Consider the following 22,516-nt stretch of genomic DNA (forward strand, 5'->3'; position numbering starts at 1 on the left):
AATTTCTGGGGTTTATAAAATTTCTCATATGCTCTCTGATTAATCTTGAATGGGAAGCATTCAATTTATTCTCTTCTGCCTTGAATCTCTTTCCTGTGGCTTCTCAACTGATCCCTACTTCTACTCCTTCAGAGTGATTCTGAGGAGGAGTAATGAGGTAGATGACATAAAACGGGCCTAGAAAGCACCTAGCACTTTAGGGGGCAGGAGCCAAGATGGCGGAACAGCATGGAAGTTTTTTGTGTGTCTCGCATCCATGAAATACAGCCAGACCAACACTAAACCACCCTGCACACCTAGAAAACCAATTGGAGGATTAACACAACAATCTGCACAACCTGAACCACAGAATTCAGCAGGTACGCAGTGCCAAGTGGTGAATTTGGGGAGTGAGAAGCCATGAAAGGTAGGGAACCGCTTTTGCGGGCGGAGAGAGGACAGAAACTGGGGGGGGGGGGGAGAATACGGGAAAAGCACCCCTCCCCAAAAGCAGCTGGAGAGAAAGTGGAAAATTAGAAACAGCCTCAGGGACTAAACTAAAAAGGGAGAAAGGAGAAAGGAGAGGGTTTAAATTCCATTAAGACTGTAAACAAGGGGAGCGCAAAGGCTGCAACTCCGCAGCTCCATACCTGGCGGTGCTCTGGTGGAAGGACGAATCCCCAGGAACAGAGTGGGGTCCGGGAGGTTCTTGGGCCACACTGGGAAAAGCGGTTCCACTGCTGGAAGGACATTTGGTAGAGACTATTGAAGCCACCTGGTCCCAGCAGACCCCAGAAGGCAGCCATATTCGCTCGTGCTTGGGCAAGGTCGTTAAGGGTGAAGCCTGGTGCCAGATGTGTGTTGTGATCTTCCACAATCCCTGAAATGCTGCTGCTACACTGTCTCGCACAGTTTTTCTGCGGCGGGCTGGCACCTGGCCGCAGACCTCAGGGCACCGGCAGCAGCAGGATCCAGCAGGTGTTCCTGGGTGCAACCGATATTCAGCCGTTGCTCATTTGGCCACTGCTTGGTGAGACCCTCCCGCAGAGGGGCGGAACGGGTCAAAGCCACAGTCCGTCGGAAGTGAGGGGTCGGGGAAAACAGTCGCATCTGAGACAAAACTCAGGAGAGAGGTACTGCCTGGGGCCTGGTCTCGGAGAGTGAAAAAGCGGGGAGTGGACGAGAGCTGAAGACAAAGGACGGGTGCGCGATTGCTGATCTGGGAGAACAGACTGGGTAGAGGGCTGACGCCATTTTCACCGCTCCCACACATGCGCATACACACCTATGAGCACCCACTCCAGTAGGCTAGCAGCGCCATCTAGTGGAGAGTGGAGCTGTTACACTGAGCCCCGCCCAACTGGGCCAACTTCCCTCTTCAAGAACACAAGTCTCACTGCTGGTTTAATTTATGGACTATAAAGAGCTACATAGACTGACTTCTAGGGGAAAACGAAGCAATTTCAGTCCTACGTCAATCTGTTAGCAGGTTCATCTATTCAAATTTCTTTTTTTTTCTTTTTTCTTTTTCTATTTTACAATTCTTTTATTTTTCTTGAATACATAAAGAGAAAAATTTCATTTTTATTTTCAATTTTTATTACTTTTTATTATTTTATTATTTATTATATTATAATTATATATTATTATTATATATTATATATATTTATTTATATATAATATATTATATTCTTTATTTTGTTTTTATTATTACTATTTTTCTTTAATTTTTATTACTATGTTTTGCTTTTGTGTGAATTTTTTCAAATGCTACTTTACTTCCATCATTTTATTTTAGTCTACTTCAGTGTATTCACCTTTTCAAATTTTCAAACAATTTCCTTTTTTTCTTTTTCTTTTTTTCTCTTTTTTGTTTCTTTTTTCTTGAATACAGAAAGAGAAAAACTTCATTTTTACTTTCAATTTCTATTAAAAATATTTTTATTTAATTTTTATTACTATATTTTTTGCTTTTATGTAAATTTTTTCAAATTCTATTTTACTTCCATCATTTTATTTTAGTCTACTACAGTGTACTCACTTTTTCAAAATTTCAAACAATTTCTTTTTCTTTTTTCTCCTTTTCGTTTCTTTTCTTTTTTCTTAAGTACAGAAAAAGAAAATTTTCATATTTATCTTTAATTTTTATTAAAAATATTTTTCTTTAATTTTTTTCTACTATATTCTTTACATTTGTGTATATTTTTTCAAATTCTGTTTTACCCCCATCATCTCATTTCAGTCTACTTCAGTGTATTCATTTTTTCAAATTCTCAATTTCCTTTTTTTTTCTTCCAGTCCCCCCCTTTTTTCTCTAGTCTGTCAAACCACCTTCAACACCCAGACCAAAACACACCTAGGACCTAGCATCATCTATTCAATTTGTGTGTGTGTGTGTGTTTAATTTTTAATTTTCATTTTTTTTAATTTTTATTTTTATTTCAATTTTTCTACCTCATTAATTCCTTTTCTCCCTTCAAAATGACAAAACGAAGGAATTCACCCCAAAAGAAACAGCACAAAGAAACAACAGCCAGGAATTTAACCAACACAGATACAAGCAAGATGTCTGAACCAGAATTTAGAATCACGATAATAAGAATAGTAGCTGGAGTTGAAAATAGATTAGAATCCCTTTCTGCAGAGATAAAAGAAGTAAAAAATAGCCAGAATGAAATTAAAAATGCTATAACTGAGCTGCAATCATGGATGGATGCAGCGGCGGCAAGGATGGACGAGGCAAAACAGACAATCAGCGATATAGGGGACAAATGTACAGAGAATAACGAAGCAGAAGAAAAGAGGGAGATTAAGGCAAAAGGGCACGGTTTAAGCATTAGAGAAATCAGTGACTCATTAAAAAGAAACAACATCAGAATCATAGGAGTCCCAGAAGAGGAAGAGAGAGAAATAGGGGTAGAAGGGTTATGTGAGCAAATCATAGCGGAAAACTTTCCTAACCTGGGGAAAGACACAGACATCAAAATCCAGGAAGCACAGAGGACCCCCATTAGATAAAAAAAAAACCCAACCATCAACAAGGCACATCACAGTCAAATGCACAAAATACTCAGGCAAGAAGAGAATCATGAAAGCAGCAAGGGAAAAAAAGTCCTTACCCTACAAGGGAAGACAGATCACGTTTGCAGCAGACTTATCCACAGAAACGTGGCAGGCCAGAAAGGAGTGGCAGGATATATTCAGTGTGCTGAATCAGAAAAATATGCAGCCAAGAATTCTTTATCCAGCAAGGCTGTCATTCAAAATAGAAGGAGAGATTAAAAGTTTCCCAGACAAACGAAAAATAAAGGACTTTGTGACCATTAAACCCCAGCCCTGCAAGAAATTTTAAGGGGGACTTTCTGAGGGGAGAAAAGATGAAAATATATATATATATATATATATATATATATATATATATATATATATATATATATCAAAAGCAACAAATATTAGAAAGGACCAGAGAACACCACCAAAAACCCCAACTCTACAAGCATCATAATGGCAATCAATTCATATCTTTCAGTACTCACTCTAAATATCAATGGACTCAATGCTCCAATCAAAAGACATAGGGTAACAGAATGGATAAGAAAACAAGACCCATCTATATGTTGTTTACAAGAGACCCACTTTAGACCTAAAGACACCTTCAGATTGAAAATAAGAGGATGGAGAACCATCTATCATGGTTACTTCAACAAAAGAAAGCCAGAGTAGCCATACTTATATCAGACAATATAGACTTTAAAATAAAGACTGTATCAAGAGATGCAGAAGGGCATTATATCATAATCAAGGGGTCTATCCACCAAGAAGACCTAACAATTGTAAACATTTATGCACCAAAGGTGGGAGCACCCACATATATAAATCAATTAATCACAAACATAAACTCATTGATAGTAATACCACAATAGTAGGAGACTTCAACACCCCACTCACAACAATGGACAGATCATCTAATCAAAAAATCAACAAGGAAACAATGGCTTTGAATGACACACTGGATCAGATGGACTTAACAGATATATCAGAACATTTAATCCTAAAGCAGGAGAATATACATTCTTCTCCAGTGCACATGGAACGTTCTCCAGAATAGATCACATACTGGCACACAAATCAGCCCTAAGTAAATACAAAAAGATTGAGATCATATCGTGCATATTTTCAGACCACAAAGCTATGAAACTCGAAATTAACCACAAGAAAAAATTTGGAAAGGTAACAAATACTTGGAGACTGAAGAACATCCTACTACAGAATGAATGGGCTAACCAAGCAGTTAAAGAGGAGATTAAAAAGTATATGGAAGTCAATGAAAATGATAACACCACAACCCAAAACCTCTGGGACGCAGCAAAGGAGTCATAAGAGGAAATTATATACAATCCAGGCCTTCCTAAAGAAGGAAGAAAGATCTCAGATATACAACCTAACCTTACGCCTTAAGGAGCTGGACAAAGAACAGCAAATAAAACCCAAAACCAGCAGAAGGCAGGAAATAATAAAGATTAGAGCAGAAATTAATGCTATTGAAACCAAAAAACAGTAGAACAGATCAATGAAACCAGAAGCTGGTTCTTTGAAAGAATTAACAAAATTGATAAACCACTAGCCAGTTTGATCAAAAAGAAAAAGGAAAGGACCCAAAGAAATAAAATCAAGAATGACAGAGGAGAGATCACAACCAACACAGCAGAAATAAAAACAATAATAAGGAGAATATTATGAGCAATTATATGCCAATAAAATGGGCAATCTGGAAGAAATAGAAACATATACACTACCAAAACTGAAACAGGAAGGAATAGAAAACTTGAACAGATCCATAACCAGTAAGGAAACCAAATTAGTAATCAAAGATCTGCCAAAACACAAGAGTCCAGGGCCAGATGGCTTTCCAGGGGAATTCTACCAAACATTTAAGGAAGAGTTAACACCTATTCTCTTGAAACTGTTCCAAAAAATAGAAATGGAAGGAAAACCTCCAGACTCTTTGTATGAAGCCAGCATTACCTTGATTTCAAAACCAGACAGAGACCCCACTAAAAAGGAGAACTACAGACCAATTTCCCTGATGAACATGGATGCAAAAATCTTCAACAAGATATTTGCCACCCGGATCCAACAATACATTAAAAAAAGTATTCACCACGACCAAGCAGGATTTATACCTGGGATGCAGGGCTGGTTCAATATCTGCAAAACAATTAATATGATTCATCACATCAATAAAAGAAAGGACAAGAACCATATGATCCTCTCAACAGATGCAGAGAAAGCATTTGACAAAATACAACATCCTTTCTTGATAAAAATCCTCAAGAAAGTAGGGATAGAAGGAGCATACCTCGAGATCATAAAAGCCATATATGAACGACCCAATGCTAAGATCATCCTCAATGGGGAAAAACTGAGAGCTTTCCCCCTAAGGTCAGGAACAAGACAGGGATGTCCACTCTCACCACTGTTATTCAACATAGTATTGGAAGTGTTAGCCTCTGCAATCAGACAACACAAAGAAATAAAAGGCATCCAAATCAGCCAGGAGGAGGTCAAACTTTCACTCTTCGCAGATAACATGATACTCTATATGGAAAACCCAAAAGAGCCCACCAAAAAACTGCTAGAATTGACTCATGCATTCAGCAAAGTTGCAGGATATAAAATCAATGCACAGAAATCGGTTGCATTCCTATACACCAACAATGAAGCGACAGAAAGAGAAATCAAGGAATCGATTGCCTTTACAGTTGCACAAAAAACCATAAAATACCTAGGAATAAATCTAACCAAAGAGGTGAAAAATCTATACACTGAAAACTATAGAAAGCTTATGAGAGAAATTGAAGAAGACACAAAGAAATGGAAAAAGATTCCATGCTCCTGGATAATAAGAATAAATATTGTTAAAATGTCGATACTACCTGAAGCAATCTACATATTCAATACAATCCCTATCAAAATAACACCAGCATTCTTCACAGAGCTAGAACAAACAATCCTATGATTTGTATGGAACCAGAAAAGACGTTGAATAGCCAAAGCGATCTTGATAAAGAAAACCAAAGCAGGAGGCATCACAATCCCAGACTACAAACTGTATTACAAAGCTGTAATCATCAAGACAGTATGGTACTGGCACAAGAACAGACACTCAGATCAATGGAACAGAATAGAGAACCCAGAAATAGCCCCACAAACATATGGCCAAACTAATCTTTGACAAAGCAGGAAAGAATATCCAATGGAATAAATACAGTCTCTTCAGCAAGTGGTGTTGGGAAAACTGGACAGCGACATGCAGAAAAATGATGCTGGACCACTTTCTTACACCATACACAAAAATAAACTCAAAATGGATGAAAGACCTAAATGTAAGACAAGAAGCCATCAAAATCCTTGAGGAGAAAGCAGGCAAAACCTCTTTGATCGTGGCTGCAGCAACTTCTCACTCAACACGTCTCTGGAGGCAAGGGACACAAAAGCAAAAATAACTATTGGGACCTCATCAAAACAAAAAGCTTCTCCACAGAGAAGGAAACAATCAGCAAAACTAAAAGGCAACTGACGGAATGGGAGAAGATACTTGCAAACCACATATCCGATAAAGGGTTAGTATCCAAAATCTGCAAAGAACTTCTCAAACTCAACACCCAAAAAACAAATAATCCAGTGAAGAGGGCAAAAGACACGAACAGACACTTCTCCAAAGAAGACATCCAGATGGCCAACTGACACATGAAAAAGTGCTCAACATCACTCACCATCAGGAAGATACAAATCAAAACCACAGTGAGATACCACCTCACACTTGTCAGAAGGGCTAACATTAACACCTTAGGCAACAAGAGATGTTGGCGAGGATGTGGAGAAAGAGGATCTCTTTTGCACTGCTGGTGGGAATGCAAACTGGTGCAGCCGCTCTGGAAAACAGGATGGAGGTTCCTCAAAAAATTAAAAATAGAACTACCCTCTGATCCAGCAATTGCACTATAAGGTATTTATCCAAGGGATACAGGTGTGCTGTTTCGAAGGGACACATGCACCTCAATGTTTATAGCAGCAGTATCAACAATAGCCAAAGTAAGGAAAGGCCCAAATGTCCATTGATGGATGAATGGATAAAGAAGATGTGGTATATATACACAATAGAGTATTACTCGGCAATCAAAAAGAAGGAAATCTTGCCATTTGCAACTATGTGGATGGAACTGGAGGGTATCATGCTAAGTGACATTAGTCAGAGAAAGACAAATATCATATGACTTCATTCAGATGAGGACTTTAAGACACAGAACAGATGAACATAAGGGAAGGGAGCAAAAATAATATAAAAACAGGGAGGGGGACAAAATATAAGAGACTCTTCAATATGAGAACAAACAGAGGGTTACTGGAGGGGTTGTGGGAGGGAGGATGGGCTAAGTGGGTAAGGGGCATCAAGGAATCTACTCCTGAAATCATTGTTGCACTATATGTTAATTAATTTGGATGTAAATTTAAAAAATTAAAAAAATAAACATTAAAAAAAAAAGAATAAACATTACAAAAAATTTAAAGAATACTTTCTAAAAAAGAGAAATGGATGTCTCAATTAGGGGTCATTTGATTTAAGAAACACAAACCCAACCCAGCAAACTTGAATGACAAGGGATTTTACATAAGGATTCATATGTTTCTCACAGAACACAAATGGAATGGGCACAGCTGGGCCTCACCAGGGACTGGGTCTGGAAAGCCATTGGGAACTGAAGTAACTACCTTTTTATCTACGTCTGGGTTGCAAGATTCCCAATAGGAGTCTTCTTCATTCTCTCTGCAGACCAGCTTCTCTGCTCGCTTAACCGTGTGGAAGGAAATTTAGACTTGGTCCCCACCCCCAAATTACCTGCCTCAGTGCTTAAGTCCCTTCAAATTTCAGAGAATCTGGTTGGCTTTGTTTGTGTATTGCTGTGCTTTCTCTGTGCAAGGCTCTACCTTTTGTCCAGGGAGCAGTGGCCAGGAGAGCTACAGGGTGTGTGGAAATCCTCCTTTGAGGAGTTGGCTAAGGCAGGTTCCCTGGGAAAGGGTCTTGGGCAGGGCTGCCAAACCCACTGATACGGCCACAAAAGAGAAGTTATTACATTTGTCACAATCACAATACAAAGTAGGGGCTCCTGGGTGGCTCAATTGGTTAAGTGTCTGACTTTTGATTTTGGCTCAGGTCATGATCTCAGGGGTCATGAGTTCAAGCCCCACATCAGGCTCTCTGCTGTCAGCATAGAGCCCACTTTGGATCCTCTGTCCCCCTTTTTCTCAGCCCCTTCCCCACTCGTGCCCATGCTCGCGCTCTCTCTCTCTCTCTCTCTCTCTCTCTCTCAAAAATAAATAAAAATTTTAAAAAAACAATGCAAAGTAAACTCTACAGAGAAAGAAAGAGACAGAGAGAGAGAGAGAAAGGAAAGAAAGAAAGAAAGAAAGAAAGAAAAGAAAAGAAAGAAAGAAAAAGAAAAATGTACAGTAAAAATAGGAAGAATAAAAGAGCTGGTAAAACATGCAAACATGGTAGCAGTGACATTTATCCAATGTAGCAAAAACAATGACCAAACAAGAATTATTTTCTTTATTGCTAAGGTTAGTTGTTAGCTCATGAAAAACAACATTTGTTCTGCTTTGCCCAAATACATTTTTCAACTTGTCTCTTTTTAAAATCGATTTTAGGGTTTGCTTTAAATTTAATTTTTGGAGTTTGTAAAAACATTGACACGATTCCAGTTCCTAACTATATAAAATCAATCACACCTAAAGAATCAGTCTCACTGCCAACCCCACGGTCTTTGCCCCACTGTTCCCCTCCCTCTCCCCACAGACCACCATTTTTATGAGTCGGTGGTTTGTCTTGACAGCCGCTCTTTTGTAAAAGAGAAGCAAACACACATACATTTTTAGTTCTCCTTCTTTCATTCACAAAAGGCAGCACTTTATATCGTTTGTGAACTTTATTTTTTCCCACAGGACACTGTTAGCCTGGAAAGCAGTACATATCAGAACAGAGAATTGATGTGCCCTCTTTCATATGGCTGCAAAGCGCTTTAGTGTGTGGGTGACTATTCAACCAGTTCCCTCTGCTTAGTTTGAATCTTGTGCTATTCGAAGTGACACCTCCATGAATAAACTTGTAGGCATGTTGTTTCGTATCTGTAGAGATGTGTGTTTAGAATAGATGCCTCAAAAACGATTTCTGGGACAAAGGGTAAATGCTTTAGTAATTTTGTTCGGTATGCTAAACTCTTCTCTACAGGGGTTGTGACATTTTGCATCCTGTGTATGAGAGCACTTGCTTCTCCACAGCCCCCCCAAAGTGTCGGTGAAACTTTTGGGTTTTTGCCAGTCTTCCATGTGGTACTTCCATGTGATTTTCATCTGTCCTTCTCTTGGTGAGAAGAGTCGATCATCTTTCCTATAGGGCCCTTTACCTCTTTTCTAATGAAATTGTTAATTTTGAGGTAACCGTGGACTCACATGCAGTTGTTCGAAACAATACAGAAAGATCCCTGTCCCCTTTGCCAAGTCCTGCTCCCCGTGGTAACATCTTGCAAAGTGATAACGCCATGTCACAACTACTGTGCTGACACACAGTCAAGATACAACAGTTCCTGATCTTTCTTTTTATGTGACATTTCTGTGAGTTGGACAAGATGGGGTAGATGCATCCCATTCACTTCTCCCACGAATCGCCCAACAACGAAACCCTACCAGAAGACTGAGAGGTGGAGCAGTAAAGAAGGCCAACTCCCTGGGGACATGGGGACTTGACGAGAAACAACCCAGGGGTGAATTCTGAGAGTTTTTTTCTTGCCCCCTCAGTATCCCAGCCTGGGTGCTAGGGATGTGTGCAGCTCAGAAATGCTGACAGCAGATACCCCCAGAAGAGTCCCCCAAGAAAAGCTGGTTCACTGTAGCCCAAGAACCAGGAAGAGCGAAGGCCAGCAGGCAGGCACTTTCCAATTTTACCTGTCTATTCTCCAGAAGGCACTACAGAAAAACCAGGGCCCTCTCCACCCCCAACTGGCAGCAGCAGTAGCCAAACCCTGTCCCTACCACTCCCCACCCCTGCCCTCTCTGTGGTAGCAAGGTGATGCTCTCCTCCCACAGGCCCTGTGGACACAACTCTTTGGGAACTCCCTCTTCTATATGACCTGTCCAAGACTTTGTCCATATTTTAATTGGTTTCTGAGTAGGTTATAAAGTATTTAGAGGCAAAGGGGTGGCCCCCATGAGAAGCCCCTGGCAAGCATTTCCCCTGCTCGGCCGTAGACCACTCAGGGGAAGGAACTGCCTTATTCACTCCCATGTGCCCAGCACAGCACAGTGCCTGACACAGCAGGTGCTTAATAAATGCCCAGAAATATTGGGGTTGGAGATACCAGAAACAAGGCTGCCAGAAGTTGCCAGATAGGTTAAGACTGCATAATTACCCTATGCAAAATGATGTTTATACAAGGTCCAAGGACAAGAGATTAAGAGAATAATGAAGGGGAAATCTGGTTACCATGGTGACCCTGTTCCGCCAGAACAAAAGTACTCACAGGATTTCATAAAGACTGAAGCAAAACGAATTGCCACCGTGATTTTTTTATGGATTCTAACAGTGGTGGTAGAAGAGAAGAAGGAAAAACAGATGAAGAAAGAGACAAGGGGAGGGATAACTGTGTAAAATAAAGTCTTTGGAAATCAAGTAAATACATTTTTAAACTGCCTCAAGATAGAAATTATGTTCCAGAGATAAATTAACACCTTCTCTCTGGTGTTAAGTCAGCCAGGTGTTTCCCAGGATCTGCTCTCATTCTTTCATCAACACAGTAGTGTCTTGTGACATTTATTTTGCTGGAAGGGGGATTTCCACCTTCTAGGATTTTTAAAACATCAATAAAAATTGTCTTGGCAGTGAATTCTTCACTATTCTATTCTTTTTATGCACTCATCTATATTAATTTTCTAAAGCTTAATAAATACTTTTAAATTTTAAAAATACGTTGAGTAAAAACTTGGGCCTGACTCCCTATTCACATACATTTGTGGTTAGGCTGAAATGTATCTGAAACATCAGATACATTTTGATGATGGCACTTAATAGTCCTTTTTTTAAGGTTTATTTATTTTTGGGAGAGAAAGAGTGTGAGCGGGGGTGGAGCTGAGAGATGGGGAGACACAGAATCTGAAGCAAGCTCCAGGCTCTGAGCCGTCAGCACAGAGCGTGATGCGGGGCTCAAACCCATGAGCCGTGAGATCACAACCTGAGCCGAAGTTGGACGTTTAACCGACTGAGCCACCCAAGTGCCCTGGCACTTAATGGTCCTAATTAAGGCACTGATCCTGCTGAACACAGCTTTAAGTAGGTATGGCATATGTATTAACAGCACAGTAATTTAGAATGCTATGGAGTGTGCTGCCTGAACAGATGGCAAATAGTGTTGCCCGGGCAGAATCATTCTTTCGCTGAGCACCGTGCTAGATGCTCCGTGTCCAAAAACAACTGATACAGACCGCTGCCCTCAAAGAGTGAACAGTCTTCAAGAGAGAAAGAAAATGCATAAACAAATAAATGTAATGGCAGGAGACATGCTTTAATAGGGTAGTACTGTAGAGTAGGAATGTAAGGGAGTGAGTGGCACATTTGACTTCGGTTGGCCAGAGACAGCTTCCAGAGGAGCTAGTGTCTTAAGAGATACGCAGGAGACCCTCTCATGGAGGAGGGTAGCAAAGGCCGGGCAGGTGGGAGTTTTCACAGGCAGCTGGGGAATGAAAAAGGGTGCAAGAGGGATGAGAAGTGAGGTGGTGGTCCTAGAGAGGCAGGCGGAAGATAGGTCATCTTAAGGCCTTACATGACAAACAGAAACATTTGGACTGTTTCCTGTAGGCAATGGGGAGCCACTGAAAGATTAAAAGCAAGGTAGTATTTTGAAAGACACAATTTTTGTGGCAATATTTTAGACAGATTCAAAACAGGCGTACCTTTGCAGTAAGACAAGACTGGGGAGGATCCAGGCAATGGTTGCAGAAACAAAAGACCATATAGATTCCAGAGAGACTTCAAAGGTGGAGCTCACGTTGACTGTGCTGAGCAGAAGGGGGAGGGTGACTCTCAGATTTGGCCTTGAGTTACTAAGTGGATGGTAAAACAAGAGGAAGACTAAGTTTTGAAGGGAGATATGATAAATTCAGCTGAGGACATTTCTGTGAACAAGCAGGTAGAGATGGGTCCATAGTTGACAATGCGGGTCAGGAGCTAAGAATTCTAAGCTGGAGATTTGACTTGAGAGTCTCCTGCATGTACTTGGGGAGACTATGAAGTTGAAGCTCTGCAAGTGTAGAGATCATATGCTTTATGTGGCTGCTTAAACTTATCTAAAATTTGGGGTGCCTGGGTGGCTAAGTCGGTTAAGCATCCAACTTCGTCTCAGGTCATGATCTCATGGTCCGTGGGTTCAAGCCCCACGTTGGGCTCTGTGCTGACAGCTCTGAACCTGGAGCCTGCTTCGGATTCTGTCTCCCTCTCTCTGTTCCTCCCCCATTCACACTCTGTCTCTCTCTCTTTCAAAAATAAAGATTAAAAAAAAAATTTTTTTTAAACATATAACATTTCACAAAATTAAACATCTGGTTCCTTGTTCACACTAGACACATTTCATGTGCTTAACAGCCACATGTGGCTAGTGGCCGTACTGGACAGCACAGTCACAGAACATTTCCATCATCATAGAACATACTACTAGACAGGGCTAGTCAGTGGTCCTAGAAAGTGTTACTGACCAAAGAGGGGAGAAGGGAGAAAGAATGGAAGGCAGAGGAAGAAGAGTCTTCTGAGAGCACTGGGAAAAAGAGAGGTGAAGAAGCCAAACCCCAAAGCCAAGGTAGAAGAGAAAAAGCAGTACAGGCCCACGTGGACATGTAACTTCTTCAGTAGCAATACCGAGAGAAGCTTCAAGTTACTGAATGACTTCCATTAAGAGAAGTATCGTAATAGGTGATTTCCACATCAGCTACTTAAATCACACAACCCTCTGAGGAAACAGAGCTTGATTCCCATATGCTGTATTTATTCTCATGACTATTACTGCTAAAATGTAATTGTGGCCCTTTGCCAGTTTTACTAATTGTTTACATACATTGTCATGTAGAGGGTAATCACTGACTTCATTTCCCAGTAGAATCAAAGAACGCAGTTTATCACTCCTAGAATATGATCCAAGAGGGGCGCCTAGGTGGCTCGTTGGTTAAACGGCCGAGTCTTGGTTTTGACTCAGGTCATGATCTCACAGTTCGTGGGTTTAAGCCCCGTGTGGGGCTCTGCACTGACAGTACGGAGCCTGCTTGGGATTCTCTCCCTCTCTCTCTGCCCTTCCCCGACTCATGCTCTGCCTCTCTCAAATAAATAAATTAATTAATTTAAAAAAATACGTATGATCCAAGACAATTTGCATGAAAGAAAAGCTTGTTAGCCTTGAGCTGAAAACTGGCTTAATTTAAGCCAAGTTTTTGCTCAGCATGTCAGGCACTGTGCTAAGTGCTCGGTTAGGATTGGCTCATTGGATCTCTCCAGCAATCCTCGGGTAGTTCCTATGATCCTCAGCTGCAAGATCGGGAAATTGAAGACAACAGGGATTTAAAATTTTGCTAAAATTTCACAGCTAATAATAGGGGATCTCTGAATTCACACTCAGGTCAATCTGATTCCAGAGTCTTTGCTTATACAGTCCTATGAAAAAGTTAACCACAAATCCTCAAGATCAATTGTAGACAATTATCTCAACTATCCTTCTGAAGCACAGGGTTTACTGCTAAGAAATATTCTGTGCCTTGGGAAAAGCTTCTCCTACACAGATACTCTATTGGCCTAACCCTGCATTAGGGAACACAAAACCAACACTTACAGAGGACACAATTGAGCACCTCATTTGCCAGTATGTAGGTTTTTCAGTTGTTTCCATATCGATTTTACCCACGGAAGACAATAAATTCCATGAGCGTAGGTAATGTCTGGTATTTCTTAGAAAGCCTCCAGAGCATACCGTTCAACTGATGGAGTTAGGAAGATTAAATAAGCAATTGAATTCAGGTCCATGAAAATATAAGAATGTGCTAAGAAACATACACAAGTTCTATTTTTGTAACTTTTATCTTTTTCTTTTAATTGTAGTATAATTTTGAGTGCTATAGCACTGTCTTTTCTTTAAAAAAAATTTTTTTAACATTTATTTATTTTTGAGACAATGCGAGAGACAGGGTGCAAGCAACGGAGGGGCAGACACAGGGAGACACAGAATCTGAAGCAGGCTCCAGGCTCCGAGCTGTCAGCCCAGAGCCCGACGCGGGGCTCAAACTCACGAGCCGTGAGGTCATGACCTGAGCCGAAGTCGGATACTTATCCGACCGAACCACCCAGGCGCCCGTGACGAAAAATATTTAAATATCGCTGTGTCTTTTCTGTGTTAAAGGCTATGAGGAGATCACTAAATGTTTATTTTTAACTAAAACTGTTCCAAAGGCAGACACTGTGGTCACTTCATGCTTCTGTTGCAATCCCAGTGCAACCAAGGTATTTATCAACCATTCACCTTAAATTTAGGAAAACTAACACAACAACAACCCTAGAAAACCCCCAAAAAGTTCCTGAGCGAAAATAACTACAGTGTCACACGAAGTCTTTAGAACATTGTATTTCATAAAAGACAATGATAAAAAAGTACAAACATTTCCATGAGAAGCAAAAAAAAAAAAAAAAAAAAAAATGAGAGTACAAGAAATTACTAGCATTTATTTCAGTGCATTTATGTAGAAGCCTTTCAGATCTAATAAATAAAATGATCTTAAGTACACTTCCTCTTTCAGATAAACCACACTGGCCATTTTAGATCTCTCAGTTGGCATACTTGCAAATACAAGGCAATAAATCCAGAGTGCTAATATTTGTCTAACGAGCACATACAGAAATACAACAGATACAAGGAAAGGCCAAATCAAATGACACAAAATCTGCTTTCACTTGTAGGCAGCCTCCGAAAGAAGGAGAATATTGTATTTTTCCATTTTACTTTAAAATGGGTAGCAGTATTTTGGTTGGAAAGGGAATCTAAGCAAGTTTCTGATACATAATCACGTGTTTGCATAACACTGTAAAGAAGTTTTCTTACTGAACACCTTTTCGCAAAATACAAATTTAAATGTAGATTTAAAAAAATACTCATGTGTACACTTTTCCATCTCTTTTCTACCAACAGATCCATTAATCATTACTTCTCTCTGGAGTTGAAAGGCACTATGTAACTTTCCCAGTAGTGCCATAGGGACCTTGTAAGAGTGCCATGTCTATGTACATAAGTTTCTTGACTTTGAAACTAAGAAATACAACCGATAAGTTATCAGAGGATGTCTTCATAATTTTCGAAAGGTTTCAACTTGCTTGATTGGATGTGTTCAGAAATAAAATATGTTTTCTGTAGACATACCTCACGCTGACAGAGCAGGCGATCAATACACATTCACTAATAAATCCACCAAACGTAACGACAGAGAATTTGCATTTGCAATGGACTTGTTAATTTTTACGGAATAGGTTTATTTTCATAAAACAAAGATAATTGAGCAAAGTGTATATATCACTCTTACGGAAACACATAAAAGTCATTCTTTATAGGTAAAAATCAATTTTTGGTGTGCGCTTAAAAAGCAAAACAAAACAAAAAGGAAACGGAAAAGACAAAAAGGAAATTAATGAGATGATTTTCACAGGATGACATAGCATATTCAAAACTGAAGAAAGCTAAGTAATATGGCTCACTCATGAAACAAAAATTGCTATTAGACTTCCAAGAAAATAAGGCAGATACTAGTAGAACTGAGTGCTCCTGAAACTGTGGAGTGTGTATCAAAATGAAGATTCCAAAACGTGGGCAGCTTCACTTTCAAAAGCAAAATATATGTTTTACGTATAAGACTCAGAAACAGCCCTAATTTTCCCCACAATTAAAATATGTAAGTATTAAAAAAATATTTAAGTATTATTGGATTAATTATGCTCCTATGCCCCTACTATCTTGTTAGTGATTACAAATGTTAACATTCCCAACCGTCTTGCATTTCACCAAATTAAACAAACTGCGTTGGCTATGAGACCAAAACGAACAGATACACAAATTAAGAACAAATCTCTTATTTTTTGGAAGGTTCGATTTTTTTGTTATTTTGAGTACCACCAAAAAAAAAAGGAAGGCAAATATTTTGGAAATAATTCTAAGAAATAAATATGGAAAATTCTGTTTGGTATCATAAAGGGAGAGCAATCCATTTTTTCAAAGTATAAGAAATTCAATTATTTTATGATTTGGTTTGTGGTCATTTGTATTGCCAATATTGCCATAAAAAAATAACACTTCACAATTAAACTTAAACCTGAGACAAATAACTTTGTTTCTGTTTTAGGGGAACAATCCATGAGGCAAATGTTATCCCAACATCCCTCATAGATAGATTTCTTTTGTTCTTCATTGTTTTTGCAGACTCACTTAAGAGATGCATAATTTTTTGTCTTAAATTTCTGAAAATGTTAAGATTTTGTAGACTCTTTGGTTGACTACAGTGGATAATTTTCAAAGTAAGGATGCGGTTTGGTTTGCCAGGAAAACTTCACCCAACTTGAAGATAAAGCAATACACTGGATGTCAGATAGTAAGACCTGTTCTCAGAGCAGTGTCCTATAATGTCACCGCATTTAAATAACTGATTATGTATTTTAAAATAATTCTATTAAATTATGCTTTCAGTGAGGCAATTTTAAGAATACCAGAAATGTAATTTCTTAAAAGTGAAAAAAATATATAGTTCTAATAAAACTGGCCGGCATTAAAGGTTCCCTTCAAAACTTGAAATTCTGAGTCCCAGAATTAAACTTAAAGTTCGTTTTCATCTACTAAGCATTTATCTTCATAAAAATAGAACATTTAATTTCTTATCTAATAGTATAATTCATTTGTATATTATAAGTACTACTGGGTTTTCCATAGCTCATTCTTTTAAAAAAAATCATTTTGATTTTTTTTTAATGAAAATTGTTTTTTGGCTCTTCTGAACTAGAAATAATAAAAGTGCTGTTCACTATGAATTAAAAAAAAAATACAGTGTACAAACACACACAACCTTGGGAACATTTTTTGAGGCACAAAATCCCTGACAATTACACCAAAGATACATGAAAGACAGTTAACATAAAGAGGTCCTTTATATCGTGTTACATCACAACGTTTACGATTTTCTTGGTAATACTCATGCAATGTGCATAAACAATATGGCTGTGACTTAGCAAAATCTGATGAGATTGCAAGCCAAGGAAAAAAACAGGTAATCCTGGTAGGAAGGAGAGCTGTTCAACTCCTTTCTTCTTATCCTTTAGAACCCTAAGAAAGCTGTGACTTCCACACAAGAGGCTGAAGGTCTAAAGCTCAAAACTAGTATAACCACTTACTGTATTAGTTGGCTGTCAATTATTGACAGTTCCTTCATTTCACACAAGGGTTAACCTTTGTTTAGTGACATAAATTTGCATTGTTTTTTTCCATGCAAATAAAAATGTCTAGAAAAGTCCAATAAAGGCATGACCAATTACATGCAAAACTGCAACACATCTTTTTCAACAATTTGAACACATTAATTTACATCACATATATACAAAACATGTTTAAACAGAAATAAAGCATTCTCTTGAATTAAATTATATATGTTAGTATAAAAATTTTCTCTTTGTAGGGAGGCCCTCTTAACTTCCAGACTTCCGCAACGGCACTGAGTCTCCACAGTGCTTGCCGTGGGCGAGTGTCTCAGAGTCCAGGATGGGTGATAGCATATAATCTCACACCGTAAACACTAAGGACAGCTGGCTCTTCTCACGGATCAGGGCACTGTGACACGTCCATTCACTGACCTCCATTTAGAATACACTCCAAGTCTGTGATCAGCATTGTGGTCTAGCTTTGCCATGACAGCTACTTCTTTTAATACTCTTCAATTGGAGCTAACTCTGGCATGAGGTTTACAGATATGTTTGTATACAACCTATCAACCAGTATTTTTGGCGTATATATTAAATTGTTCAACCCATCGATGTACTGACGCTCTTTTGAATACCTCAGTAATTTATACCTACAGTGTTAGAGAAGAAAATGAAAAATAATGGCAACATGTTTAAAAAGAAAAAACTCCTGATGAATATGCTCAAGATCGTTCTTGTAATTACAGCGCTCAAAGCTCTGTACAATTTTAATTCTTCATGCATAGTTAAAAATCCTTCTAAACCAGAGCACCTAGGTGGTTCAGTCAGTTAAGCATCTGGCTCTTCGTTTCGGCTCGGGTCATGATCTCACAGCTTCACGGGTTTGAGCCCTACATCGGGCTCTGTGCTGGTAGCATGGAGCCTGCTGCTTGGGATTCTTTCTCTCTCACTCTTTGCCCCTCCCCAACTTGTGCTCTCTCTCAAAATAAATAAATAAACTTAAAAAAAAAATTCTAAACCATTCTAAATTAGCATTTTTACTAGCTTTAAAATGCCTCCTGAAAAAATTATTTTGCACACTTACAACTTAGACATCCTTAAGAAATAAAATATTTTATGTTAACGCTTTATGAAGTAATATGTTTTATGTTAAGGAAACACTTTTTATTTTTATTTTTCTTTAATGTTTATTTATTTTTGAGAGACAGAGAGTGTGAGCGGGAGAGGGGCAGAGACAAAAGGAGATACCAAATCTGAAGCAGGCTCCAGGCTCCGAGCTGTCAGCACAGAGCTCGATACGGGGCTCAAACCCACAGACCAGGAGATCATGACTTCAGCTGAAGTTGAACGTTTAACTGACTGAGCCAACCCAGGCGCCTCCAGGAAACAGTTTTTATATAAATGGTAACCTGGGCTTTTTAATATAACATAAATACATATGTATATCTCTTTTCTTTATATAAAGAAAAATAACATCAACAGACAAGTCCCTGGAGAAGATTTTTCTCATTAATATAACATAAATACATATGTACATCTCTTTTCTTTAGATAAAGAAAAATAATATCAACAGACAATTCCCTGGAGATTTTTTTTGTGGGGTGCAATGCTTTTTTAAAAAAATCCTTCATACATTAAATAATTTTGAAACTTTGTTATCTGAAAGTGATATTAAACTTACCGTCCTAAAAACTGGACTTCACCTCGATGGTGATGAGGAATAGATTTGTATTTCCCCAAGTCTCCCTCTGGTCTTGTTACATTGTATCCAGCATAGTGAACTCTATAATACATGGAAATGAAAATATCAGGAAATAAAATCTGACATAAAATTGATTACGTGAGTTCAAGTTAAAATGCAAAAGAAGGATGCCTGGGTGGCTCAATCAGTTAAGCGTTGACTCTTGATTTTGGCTCAGGTCATGATCTCACGGGTGTGAGACTGAGCCCCACATCAGGCTCCGCGCTGGGTGTGGAACTTGCTTGGGATTTGCTCTCTCCCTCTGCCCCTTCCCCACTTGTGCTCTCTCTCTCTCAAAAAAAAAAAAAAAAAAAAATTAAAATGCAACAGAATGAAATCATTACAGAGTTGTCAATTTCAAAAGGCACTCTTTATTTTTCCTCCAAATTTTTATTTAAATTCCAGTTAGTTAGCATGCAGTGTAGGTGCAGTTTCAGGTGTAGAATTTAGAATGTAGAACTGCATGTAGGTAGCATGCAGTTTCAGGTGTAGAATTTAGTGGTTCAATACTTACATACAACACCCAGTGCTCACATCACAAGTGCCCTCCTTCATACCTATCACCTACTTCACCCACCCCCTACCCACCTCCCCTCCAGTCACCATCAGTTTGTTCTGTAAAGTGAAGACAGAAGGCATTCTTCATGAAGAAAGGGACAAACACAAAATAGGATTTAGGAACCTCAAAAATTTTCCACCCCCACAAAATCTTTCCTCAGAATGGCAAAGTGCTATTTAACTAATAAAAGGAAATTTACAGAAAACTCTATTAAGCAATTTGTACCTCAACATACCTATTCCAAAGGTCATCATCTTCTCCTCCCCATCCCCAGAAGGCATTAGGAAAACCATTGATCTTTTTAAATTGTTCCACTGTCAGTCCACTTACACCACCAAAAAACTCTTTATATGGAAGACTAAAAAGAAAGCAGAATACAGCATTCTAAAAATGAAATCAAAACAGTTTGCCATATGAAATCAAGTTTTCAGTCTTGTATGTGCTTTGCAAAATACACTCTTATTTTCCATATAAACAACTGTGCTGATTAAATCATATTCTGGGAAATGTAAAGTGCACCAAGAAACAAAACATTTTTATATTCTAGTGAAGCATCTAAATGTGTGAGGTAAAATGCAAAATAAAACACTTGTGATAACTGAAATTTAATATTCAATATTGTTACTTTGTCAGACTCAAAACCCAGTGTTCAAAAATTGTATGAGATTTCCACACCAAAGTAAACTTGCTTAAATACATCAATAGTTGTTCATGAAATGTTAGATGTTGTTAAGCTAATAAAATGTCCTAAATTAATTGAACTTAATTATAAATGTGTTATTACAGAGGCTGGGATAAAAATAAATTAATAAAGACAACTCTAGCATTTAATTTTGAAATGACTAGCTGCCTATTCTTATGATAATCATACCTGCTTGATATGATACCATAATACTCATGGGTATTTACAAATATATGCCTAATGTACTAATATATATAAATGCATATTAATATGTATGTACTAATGTACTAACATATAGATAACGCAGTAATGTACTAATATATATATATATAAATGACTTTATTGAGATATAGTAGACATATAACACATTATACTCATTTTAGATGTATGACAAAATGATTTCACGTATGTATATACTGGAAAATGATTACCACAATAAATCTAGTTATTATCTATCACCACACAGTTATAAAATTCTTCATTTTCTTGTGATGAGAGCTTTTAAGATCTACTCTCTTAGCAACTTTCAAATATACAATATGGTATCATTGGCTCCAGTCACCATGCTGTACATTACATCCAAATATTTACTTATCCTACAACTGAACATTTATGTCTTTTAACCCCCTTCAATCATTTTGCCTACCCATCCCCCCCCCCCCCCACTTTTGGCAACCACCAATCTGTCCTCTGTATCTGTGAATTTGGTTATTTTTTAGATTCCACATACAACTGAGATCATACAGTAATTGCCTTTCTCTGAGAAATGACTACCTGGTAGTTTTTAATTTGGATTTTATTTTCCTTATCTTTCTTTAACTCATATTCCAAGGAATTTGTCAAACTAAGTTGTTCGTTTACATATTGTTTTTCTGATCTCAAGGTAGCATCCTTAGACTTAGTTCTGAATAAATTCCTGTGGCCCCAAAATGCTATTGGGAAGCAGCATGCCACAGCCCCTACAGAGGCCAGGGAGAGCCAGTGGGGAAAATGTGGAGGGCCAGTAGGGAAAACACGACCATGCACAGCTTGTGTAAATCAAGATAAGGGAAATCTGGCCAGGACTATAGCAAAGCTGCCTCAGACAGAGGGAGAGAGCAGATCTCATTTTTTGTCGGAGGGACTCTCACCTCATTCCCTGCGGGGAAGAAGTGCTGTGTGCCAGCTGAGATCTTGTGTGGCCACGGAAGAAGGGAGAAGCAGCTCCTGCATGGAACTCACTGATTGCAGGAGAAAGCAACCTTGGCCCCACCATGGACCAAAAGCACCCAAAGACAATAAAAGCAATACTGACTCCAAAGACAATCATTGCCCCAGGAGACTGAACAGGCTCACACTTGGGAAGTAAGGATTCCATAGTTATAACACCAGTTGGGGTTCAACAGGGTCAAAAGGCATTCATGGCACTGTTGTGTTTCCCATACCAGTCAGTTATTCTTCCCCAGGCTAGTGGTCTGGGAGAAACCTGAAGATCAGCAGAGAGGCAGATATAGATAAATGTGTGTGTCTGTGCATTGATCAACATGCACAAATTGGCAAGTACGTTAATGCCACTTATTTTTCTGCTTGAGTGGAAATAATCAACTGTACTATAACCAGAATGGAGAAAAATTAGATAAAATGAAGGTAGAACAAATAAACTAAAGAAGAGGAAACAGAAGATCAACAAAAAAATCTAGTAGTATTTACCTCACACTGTCCAAAGGGAGAGAGTCACTAATCTGGGGGCCTGGGCTTTTCTGTCAGCAGCCATCAGAGTGTGAGCACCATTATGGGGCAGAGATCCTTCATCAGGCTTCATCCCATGGCCTGAAGTCTACCCACTATCAGGCCTATTCCTTAATCTGCTGCCATTCTCCCTAAACTACATTCTAATCTCTACTCAAACTTCCAAGATACCCTACTAACCGTGGGGTTAGTCTAGGTAGATCTGAGGATCATATTACATTAAAAGTTAATGTTTTCAAGTAAGAAAAATCCATTTAAAATTTTTAGTTTATATGATCTATATAATGTTTT

At 38.7% G+C, this 22,516-nt stretch overlaps 1 protein-coding gene across 9 annotated transcripts in view; it reads right to left on the reverse strand.

The window, feature by feature from the left end:
* B4GALT6 (beta-1,4-galactosyltransferase 6) overlaps positions 1 to 22,516 on the reverse strand; it is a 97,366-nt gene that overhangs the window by 14,719 nt on the left and 60,131 nt on the right. For 8 of the 9 annotated variants that reach the window (XM_042910315.1, XM_042910316.1, XM_042910318.1 and 5 more), the window contains 3 exons: positions 20,051 to 20,173; positions 19,197 to 19,298; positions 17,090 to 18,165 (listed from right to left, as the gene is read on the reverse strand). In XM_042910315.1, coding sequence (XP_042766249.1) covers positions 18,018 to 18,165; positions 19,197 to 19,298; positions 20,051 to 20,173 — 373 coding nt within the window. In that variant the 3' untranslated portion in view covers positions 17,090 to 18,017. Of the gene's footprint in view, positions 1 to 17,089; positions 18,166 to 19,196; positions 19,299 to 20,050; positions 20,174 to 22,516 lie in introns of those variants that run through there. The other variant, XM_042910317.1, reaches the window with a different exon arrangement.

Source organism: Panthera leo, chromosome D3 (genome assembly GCF_018350215.1).
Source record: "Panthera leo isolate Ple1 chromosome D3, P.leo_Ple1_pat1.1, whole genome shotgun sequence".
Taxonomy (NCBI): Eukaryota; Metazoa; Chordata; class Mammalia; order Carnivora; family Felidae; genus Panthera; species Panthera leo.